Genomic DNA, 10922 nt, shown 5'->3' with positions numbered 1-10922 from the left:
TGTTAAAAGAAAAAAAACTTATTGAATGTGATATTACAAAAGTCCACCAACAATAGTAAATTCATTTATTGATATTAGATAACCTTAAGTGATCATGCTTCTAATGAAGCTTGAAAAATGCCATTAAAGGATCATACACAACGTATTTAGCATTCACGGCAAGAATAAAATCAACATGTGAATAATCATTCTTGTATTGCACTATAAGCTTATCTGGGTTGTCATGATCCTTGAAACTTTCTAGCAATCTCATGACATCATTTACATCCGAGATCTCGTCCGCCCCACCATGACTCAAGTACATAGATAAGTTATTTGGGATGCTTCGAATGTCGTAAATTGGAGGTGTAAATTGCCCATAATGCTTTTCGTTATCATATGCATTTCCATAATCATACATCGCTATAGTCCCACTTCGAACCACTGTACATTTTTTTAATGTCAAACGTATTAGAAATTATAAAATCGTAATTTCATTTCATACATTATACAATCATAAAAATTGCTTGGAGGTAGACATTAGTGGTTCAAACAAATGCACCATATGATAGCGACCTACTATAGTCAAGTCACTTTGAAGAGCGGAGAGGGTTACAACTTTTTTAATTTCATCATTTGATGTTTTTACATGACATGATTTTGTAGTTAAAAGAATATTTAGGAAGTATAATCATGAAAATATATATTTATCATTATCTATATGTTTTAATTTTTGCTTGTGATATTGACAACCACATCTAATTTAATATAACTTTGTTAGTTTAAAGCTTCAGTATTTTTTAATTTTTGTATTTTCTTATAATTAAGTTTTGTTGGAAAAAAATATCGATTGAAAAAAATTCATTGTCAAAACTAAGTGAGAAAAACTTGTACATTCATTGACTAAAGCAAAATTACATTTTTTATTCTTGAAGTTTGTAAGATATTTACTTTTCATCGTTGAAGTGAAAAATTAGCAATAAAAAAAAAAAGTTGGAAAATTTTCGTAAATTGTCTCTCTAACTAACATCGTCACATTTTAACCGTTAAGTACCCTCACGTGGGCGAAGTAAAGGTGTTGCTGTTACATATAGCTAAGTTGAGTTAAAACTCTTTCACATCTTATTTGTCTAATAATTTTTCAGATATCAACATGTGATTTTTGTTGTAAATAAAATATATTAAAAAGATTAGGATGTGAAAGATATTTCACCCAACTTAAGTATGTTATATCACCACTCTCACTTTTCCCTATTCTTATGTTTGTATATGCATTGCTTAGCGTATTAATTTATAAGCTATATATGTAATTAATGACGAAGCTGTTGTAGTTGATGTTGATGATGGAGATGAAGATGAAAATAATTGGATTGAAAAGACTAAAATATCCTCACATGTTTGTCACGTAAGCAGGGTCATCTCTGAAAATAAAAGAAAATTCAAGGTCTAACTCGACTATAGAATTTGAGCCTTTAAAAAAGTAATTATAACATATTTAAACTATTTTCACGTGAACAATTCTTTGATGTGATTGGTCTAGAAAAAAACTACTATATCATGTAAATAGTAAACATGTAGTAAAAATGAAAAACCATGACCATAGAAGAGATGATCAAAGTTCATGTGCGGGCTCCATCCTTATAACAGTGACCCAGGTTGGAGCCAGACAATTGATATGAAAAATTTTTTTTCCAGACTATCAACATCTTATATCTACTTATCTAGGAATATATTAGGCCCATTGGACTATTTTTATTCTTTGAAAGGTTTTTTTTCCCATTTCATAGAGAAAGATATGGAATAATAATATTAAGATTTTCCCTATTTTTTAAAATTTTTAGTCGATCTTCCAAAAAAAAATTTATTTTAATTTTTATAACTTTTTTTACTTGTAATTCGATTTGTTTTTCCAGTTTATTGGTTGGGTATTTATATTTATTAGCCTTGCTTAAAAACGCCAAGTTTGTTCGATTTATTACTAGCACGGTACACGCGCAATGTGGCGGTTTTCGTGGCAGCGAAGACGTGATGGTGGGGCGACTGTTGGTGGTGGAGGAGGCGTCTAGTGGTGTAGATAATTGATATAAAAGTCATTGATGTAAAGAGTTAATGGAGATATCTTAAAAGATAAAAGATTGATAATATAATTTAATCATTAATGTTAAAAGATAGTGTCGATGAAAATATTTCAAGGCGTGTTAGATGAAAATATCACACATTTTCATCACTTCTAAAAATAAGGTGGTGTTTTTTTTTTATAAGATAGTATAGATATTAATTTGTAAGAATTTTCTTCTAATGTTTTTATCAAATAATGTACCAGTCAATGTTTGTTAGTCCCCGCTCACGGCCGGGTATAATACTAGTATTAAACTAAATTCAAGTGAATCATGGAGCAGGCTGCCTGTCTACTTAGTGTTTTTTTTGTTTTTTCAATTTTAGTGTTTAAGTTAACGTGTTGTGTAGATGTTAGCTTAACTTTTTGGGTTTTTTATTTTTCATTTTATTTAAGGTGGTAATATTTTAGTCCTTCATACTTTAACTACTACATCTTTTTAAAACTTTTTTATTTTCACCATTAAAGTTTTATTTTTAATGATGCATAATAAGGAGAGGGCTTTACTTTGAGCAAGATGGATCAAGTTTTTAGTGGCTGTTGGCTGCGGTTCGTTTTCAAGTAACTTATCGGTCATGGAAGAGTTCAGACAACAGTTTTGCCCTGCAATCAACACGGAATCACAATTTGTCGTTGCTTGTTACTCGTATGTAATTAATAATGCACCATACCTCGTAGTTATATATCAAAAATACCTGTAAGTGCTGTGAGCAAGTTGCTGCATTTGTTCTCGGGCATCTTGCAAATATGACTTAGAAAATCAAGAACAACTTTCCTATATATGATTCGGGAACAACTCCACCATTAATCTTTTTTTTTTTTTTCTAAACAGCAATAATGGCTTTGTGAAGAGATATGTGTTCGGATATTTAAGGTAAATTTCACGGATGGTACTTGTGTTTTATTCAAAATGATTGATATTATATACCCATATTTTTTTTTATTACGCCCAACATGCCCAAGTTTTACATTTTCCCACTTGGACCACGCATACGAACATGTACCGTCCAATTAATTTTTAGTTTTCTTTTTCCACACGAACAGTACCCATAGGTAGAGATGGTGCTAGTGAGGTAATGTAGATCTTAGATAATTTTAAAACTTAGTGTGTGAAATGAGTCATTTCAAATAAAACAGTATCTCCGTGTAATTTACCTAAAACTTTATAACCGCCGTAACATCAATGCAATTTCCGCGTACTTGTTTGGAAAATGTTTTTTTTTTTTTTGTTTGTTAAGCTAAACTCGATCTAGCACACTTTGATAGTTTTAAGTTTGTAATCGGTTAATTTGACATGCTATATTATATATACATATTATTAACTTAATTTAAATATATAAACTTGACGAATTAGATTATATCCAAAAAATATAACACTTTTTAAGTACGTGTTAGTAGTTGCGATGTCTTCTCAATTGTTACACTTCAAGTTACTCGACGAAGCATAATAGACGGATGGTGTCGTGTGTAAATTTCATAAGGATAAGTTATCTTTCTTACACTCTTGGATCAAATTCATGGACACCCAACCAATATATGTCCTGTTATAAAGCAAAGACATTATTCAATCGAAAAGATACTCCTATAATATATATTTCAAATTAGTGAAACGGAAGAGATTTATTTCATAATTACCTCGCCTAGAAAAGCATCTGCAGCAAATCTGGCGAGAGGTGACGACAATTCTCCTAAGTATGCTACGGGGCAGAGCATCACGGCCGATCTCATCATGTTCGATGTTTGGCCTTTGGAAATTGCAGAAAACGCGATCAAAGTTCCCTAATAAATCACGATATTCCACTTTATTAAAACACAAATAATTGTTGACGATGATGTTTTTATAGCATGCAATCATTCATTTTAGACCTATAGTGGGCTATTTTACACTTGACCACGAGCCCACACCATTACGTGAGACTCTTGGTGGAGTGGCGGTGTTTTGTTTGTGGTGGGGACAACAAACCAATGGACTAGTGGTTGGTTTACATTTTAAGTTTTGGTTATATTATTTATGTGTGAACTAATATAAATGGTGAGCTCATACCAGTGTTTGATTAGTAGTAAGTTAAGGGTGTTGAATAAGATTATCCGTGAAGAGAAGTTTTGCGATGTTTTAAATATCGGTATATATTGGCCGATATTACAAATACCAGAGGATACTCCAGTATTTTAAACCCGGTATTTTTTGGTATTTTCACTATTCAATACCGGCCGGTGGTTCTGATATTCTTAGTATTTTCCGGTTTATCGTTCCGGTATTTTCATTTTTTTTAAAATTATTTTTATAATACTTTAATGTTATTTTATGTTATTTGTGAATTTTAAAACTTATATTTTGTTATGAAATACCTATTTAATATTATTTTTGAATGGATTATAATTGTATTTTGACCAGTTTGATTATATAAAGAAAATAAATTAAAATAGTCGTACCAACCGGTATTTTTAGTAATACCGAGAAAATTTTTCACACCGGTATGACTAAATACCGGTTGTTCAAACATTAATTTTTTGATAACATTATGACCAATTTTATTTTTAGTTGGCTAGTTACTAATTTTTGATCAAAAATAATTAATTGTTTTGTCGGAGAGTTGTAAAATTAAATACTTGGATTGACAAGACAACCTCTTGCCGGAATAGATATAATTGCAGTTAAAAAGAAAAGTTTATTATTTTAGTTACCAAAGAATGACCAACATAATGCATATTTTGGCCAGTTTGATCATGCACAAATTGGACTAAAGCCGGAAGCTCATACATCACTAATTCATCCCATGACCATTCCCAATATGCCGGATCATTCGGACTAAGTGAAGTATGACCACGACTGAATTCGGTTCCTCGTGTATTTGCTATCCATACATCGTATCCGTTATCTGCCAAAATAAACCCAAGAGATTGGTTTGGGAAGTTCAAAACCCATATTCTGCCATCCTGTTGATCGAGCACCTAAATTTTAGTTTAATTTTCATCGATGGATATATATATATATATATCATTTTGTGAATCTTCAGATGAAAAAAAGTACCAGAAAAAGCCCATGTTGTAACAAAACGGGTGGTTGGTCTGCCTTCACACCACTCCTCCCTGCTGGAATCCGTTGCACGCTAAGTATATAACCATCTTTTGTTATCACCTAAAACAAAATCAAAAACAATTTTATCAAAACCAAATCGTTAATTAACTTATTTAATGTTAAAACTTTTTCGCTAAATCATTTAAAATTTAGATATAAAATTTCCTTATGTCAACTCGACCCAATATATTTGTAATTTGTTGTAAGTTTTAGAATTAGACTAGGCGTAGTCTTGTACGTCCAATATACGATAAACCAAGCTAGCCAAAACGTACTATACCTTATGTTCTTCACACATGTAGCCTTTCGTCTCAATTAGTAAGCTACAAATGCCAACTTGATTAAGCGGTCGCGATGTCATTGACTGATCGTGGTTGTCGATTACATCCAGAGTACGCATAGCTTTGGAGATTGAGATCAAGTATAGAAATACGATCATTCTAGTGATAATTGCATAAGCCATATTAATTTCTTTGCTAATAATTATAATTGAAAACCCATCTAACTATCTTATCTTATATAGGGAAAGACTAACAAGCCATTGGTAAGGCAATTTATCAACTATAGTTATTATTATTATTTAAAAGGGTAAATAATGGTTTAATCATGAAATATTCCATCTTTAATTGTTTTAAGCACAAAATTTTTTGGGTTTTGCTAAACAAAGCCCTAAGGGCTTCTGTTAAGCTGCATTAATTGGTTGTACACTTATCATAAAATTCAGAGGGCCGACATTTAATATGGAAATGTACAATCTTTTTATGCACGTTAAGTAAAACCCTAAGGGCTTCATTTAGCATTTTCCAAATCTTTTTGCCAAATGGTTTTATTCTAAACAAACATTGTTGAAATAACCTTTTTACTTAAATTAATCAGGTTCAAGTAAAATCGACATATGATGTGGGCTTATTAGGCCACATGGCATCTGAAGTGGCAATTTAAACAAATTTAAACAAAAGTTTATCTTTCTGGATTTTAAGTAAAATAAAACAAGTATTAAAGTAAAACAAATAAAATAATATGTTTCTCTTCATTGAAGATCATCATACATCATGAAAATCGTCGTGCATCAATTGCTTAGTGAATGTCCGTGCATCAATTTAACTATGATCTAAATGTTAAGATCTTATCCTATATATTTTACTTTAATACTTATTTTACAACTCAATCCTTGGCAATGCATGGTAAATTGATAATCGAGTGACATGGCGTTCTAGTGTCCTTGTATCATTTATGGGGATAATAACCGTAGTAGATTAGCCCGACTTATTTGATGTAATGTTGCCATTTTTTGCATCTTAATTTATCGAAGAGTTATTAAAATTTGCTATTAACTAAGGACGTAAATAAAAGGACATTAATTAGGTCAGTATTCAAGTCATTGAATCATCTTGGTCTACATCTTTTTCAGTTCGTGTCACACACTTTGGTAATGGTAATCAGATACTATTTATTACGAAGTACTTAAGAAAATCTTATCGATTGGTTACTTTTGTAAACTAACGATAAGCTAGAGGATACTTGGATTGCCCTAATCTGACAATAAAGTGTAAAAATATATATGAGCATTAGTGTAAAATACTAGTTTTAGCTTTACACCGTCAAAGACGGTATTGGAACCCAAAACCCGTGAAAGACGGCATTGGGAGTTACTTTACTTTACTAGTTTTAGTTTTAATTTAATAGGTTAAATTGTTAAAGTCATCATTATGTAACATATTTTTTTTACAAAATTCATTTTGTGTAATATAATTTATTCTGAACAAACACATCAGCGTACTTAGGCCTCTCCTTAAAGCAAACCATCTTCCACGCCTCTTCCGCACTTTTTATTTATTTTATTTTATATTTACATAAAAAATAAATAAAACTTAATTTTATTTAAAATTTAATACACATGACTTTTTAACATACAAAAGTAATAATAAACAAATATCAAAAGACTATATTGAATAGTTTTAAACTAACAATCTGATTTCATAAATATATCAAATTTTGAGGGACTAAAACTGGAAAAGGCAAAATATTGTTTGTCTTTTTCCCAGCCCATCTACCCCTTCATTCTACCTGGAAAAAAAAACCAGACATTTATATATATATATGAGAAAAGGGAATATAAGGTTGTCCGACACCTAAGCTTAGGTGTGAAACCCCTCACATACTAATATTTTATTATTTCTTCTTTAATGAATAAATGCATGGGCCCCCATGATTTTTATGGATTAAAAAAACAATCTGTGAGTGTTCCACATATATATATATATATATATATATATATATATATATATATATATATATATATATATATAGTATCTATCTATATGTAATACATATGTATATGCCAAACAATACAAAAACAAAAACAAACCTGACCCCGCTCTCTCTTTCTCTTTCTTCGTCTATGCTCATCGGTGGATGGAAACGGCTCGAAAGAAGGAGCCATCGACGACCTTGCTCCCTATGGTGGCTTCGTCGACGAGCCTGTCGAACAGGTGTCGACACACCCTTAGTGACCGGCCTTACATATTAGCCTTTCTTACTAAGAATTCTTTACTCACCTCTTTCTCACTGTCACATCAGTTTTTTTCTCTCGTAAGAGTTACCTCTAGCATTAAGACTTTTTCATCACTTCTTCCTAAAAAAAATTTATTCTATTTATAAAACTTTTATTTTTACAACAAATTAAACTAGTACATTTTAAACTAATACATAATTAAAACTAATACAATTAAACTAATAGATAATTAAAATCCGTCAAATTAAACTATTACAATTAACTACAACCGGCCTAAATAAACCTACCCCACGTCTTCATCGTTGTCATCTGCTTCAACATAAAACTTGCTCCCGTATTCTTCTTGTAAATATTTTCGGTACGCCATATGAGCCTTTAAATCCTTCCTCGATAAACCAACTGGAATCCGTTTTGCTAAAAACTTCATGGCATCTCGAACCTCGACCCGCACTAACGGCTCAGATTGCTGTAGAACCAAGTTAGCAATACTTCGGGCCGCTTCCGATACTGATAATCGTCCAGATGTCGCGTTGGATGAGCTTGACAACTGACGGCTAACATTGCGACCCGGTGGTCGCCTAATAGGATATCTCCAAATAATGCCTCCATAGCCTGATTCGAACCTCCCTGAGCCTCACCTCCCCGAGTATCCTCATCGGCAGTCAAATATGTCGCCCCCTCTTTTCCCTTTAACTCGTGATCATCCCAAAACCTCACTAGATAAATAAGATATTCCACGTCAGTAAAAATATTGCCACAAAATTTTTCACGTCAAAATGTTACTGTTTACGTGAATAAATGAAAGGTCATTGGTGACCCATTGGTAAAGTCTTTGACCTTGAGGGATCCACCTGGGTTCGAGTCTCACTTCTCACATTTGTGGGGGTGGATTAATAGGGATTTTTCGAGAGTCCTTAGTTCCATCTCATGCATGCGTGTAATTTAGGATAAGAATAGATTAAAATGTCGTTCTAAAAAAAATTAAAACTTTTAAAGGTCACAGCTATTATCGTAAATTGGTCGAAATGTGCTTTCTATTTTCTGCAGTTATCCCTTAATTTCAGTTATTATTATTAAACTAGATCAAACTAGTTCTTAAGTTATTATTTCAGGCGAACTTAAAATCGTTCCAATTGTGTAATAAACCTAGAACACTATTTAGCAAATCTTTTGTTTTAAAATAATTCAATTTGTACTATCAACTGTTAGGCCTCTGCCAACCGTCGACACCATCCTTCCTCTTCCTCACTGTCACATCAGCTTTTATCTCTCATAAATCACCTCTTCCCCACTCACTACCAACACTACCTCTTCCTCACTTCTTTCCTCATCCCTTCATCAACTTTTATTTTATATTTATGTTATAATAAAATAAACTAACTTTTATTAAATAAAACAATACATTAATAAAACTAAAACAGATTACATCTAGAAAATAAAAAAACAATATGATACATAAATAAATAATGACAACTATTTATTATTAAAAAAAAATTCAACGTTGACGATGTTGTGCAAGTAAGTTCCAAATGTGTTCGACTAGAACGCCTCGAAGACGGTGGTGCGTCACTCGATCACGTAACTCCCCCATCATACGTAATTGTGTTCCAACTCGTTGGTCCCAAGTACGAACTGACCTCTCATGTGGAATTAACTCCAAATCGAATGCACTAATTGCCCGACCATTATAATCAACGACCATGTTGTGCAAAATCACACAAGTGTACATCATACGTTTAATTTTGTTGATGCTTATTGGACGCGCTCCATGAGTGAGGATATGAAAACGACCTTGAACCACCCCGAATGCCCGTTCTACGTCTTTCCTTTCAACTTCTTGATAACGCTTGAACTTTGTGGTCTTCGGGTCCATGGGACACTTGAAAGACTTCACAAGTGTAGACCATTTAGGATAAATACTGTTGGCTAGATAATACCCTTTTGTAAACTGCTGGCCATTAGCGGTAAAGTTGACCATAGGAGCTCTATCTTCAAGGAGCTTGTCGAACAAGTCAGATTCATTGAGTACGTTTATGTCGTTGTTCGAACCGGCTGGTCCAAAGTAAGCATTCCAAATCCACAAATCATATGAAGAAACTGCTTCAAGCATGATTGTGGGGTGTCCTTTGTCGCCACGGGTGTATTGGCTTTGCTATGCGGTGGGGCAGTTTTTCCATGACCATTGCATACAATCAACGCTTCCGAGCATACTCGGGAAACCATGCACCTCCAAATGTTTCGCGGTCAGTCGATCAACATCTTCCTGGGTGACTTTTCTCATATACTCTGCGTGATACAATTGAACAATGCACTTACAAAATTTGTTCAAATCATCGTATGACGTTTGTTGACCCATTTCCATGTACTCATCTAGTTGATTGACGGAAGCAGCGTACGCTAGCTGGCGTACAACGGAAGTACATTTTTGAAAAATGTTTATAGTGGGAACACCCGCGACATCGAAAGGGGGATTGTGAAAGTATTGAAAGTGAGCCGGTAATGGTTGTATGGCGTTAAAGGATTGTATGTCCTTCACTATACGGATAAACATTTCGTTGGGAATTCAAAAACGCTTGCGAAATAATCAGCAGGAAAGACGGGTTCCAGGGTATAGTAATGATTAAATAAACGTGTTGCCGCATCGGCCTGGTTTCTGGGTATGTATCTTCTTGGTGCTCTTGGTATGTTCAACCTTGTGGAACTCTCGACTTCTCTTTCTTCATCTTCAAAAAAATTAACAATTGTGTTCAACATTTCTGGATCTATTGTATGCTTACTAACGTAGGTTGTTGAATCTTCGTCGGAACTTGATATTTTGTTTTATGAAATGGTGTATTGTTTTATATTTGCATGTGTACGTGTGTGTGTGTGTGTGTGTTTTTTTTTTTTTAATGAAATGGGGTTGATAATAGAATGATGGAAGTGTATATATAAGGTGGGTATTTTTTTTATTTTATTAACTAGCCGTTACATTTGGGAAAAAAACAAAAAACAAAGAAATGGTCAAATTTAGCACGCTCCCACCTCGTCTACCCCCTTCGATGGGTCACTTGAGGACTCCCGTCGATGAGCTCCCTGCCAATGGAAATGAGGAAGGGGTTCGTCGACACCCGTTGACACCGACCTTAGTCAGTTCTATGACATCAATGTCATGATAACACTTTTAATCAAATACCTGTCAATATTTTTTTAAAACGTTTTTATATAATTATTATCATTTATACTTAGTTACG

At 33.1% G+C, this 10922-nt stretch overlaps 1 protein-coding gene across 1 annotated transcript; it reads right to left on the bottom strand.

Annotated features, from left to right (window-relative positions):
* Nucleotides 1–100: 100 nt before the first annotated feature.
* LOC122598881 (triacylglycerol lipase 2-like) lies at nucleotides 101–5637 on the bottom strand. Its single transcript, XM_043771361.1, has 8 exons — nucleotides 5455–5637; nucleotides 5127–5234; nucleotides 4781–5032; nucleotides 3731–3874; nucleotides 3596–3636; nucleotides 2791–2870; nucleotides 2603–2698; nucleotides 101–423 (listed from the first exon to the last, which is right to left on the bottom strand). Exons 1-8 carry the CDS (start codon nucleotides 5635–5637, stop codon nucleotides 101–103), a joined length of 1227 nt encoding a protein of 408 aa, XP_043627296.1.
* Nucleotides 5638–10922: the final 5285 nt, after the last annotated feature.

The sequence above is a fragment of the Erigeron canadensis genome, chromosome 5 (assembly GCF_010389155.1).
Source record: "Erigeron canadensis isolate Cc75 chromosome 5, C_canadensis_v1, whole genome shotgun sequence".
NCBI classification, from domain to species: domain Eukaryota; kingdom Viridiplantae; phylum Streptophyta; class Magnoliopsida; order Asterales; family Asteraceae; genus Erigeron; species Erigeron canadensis.
The sequence above is the reverse complement of the archived record's forward strand: the minus strand, read 5'-3'. Positions and strand labels throughout refer to the sequence as shown.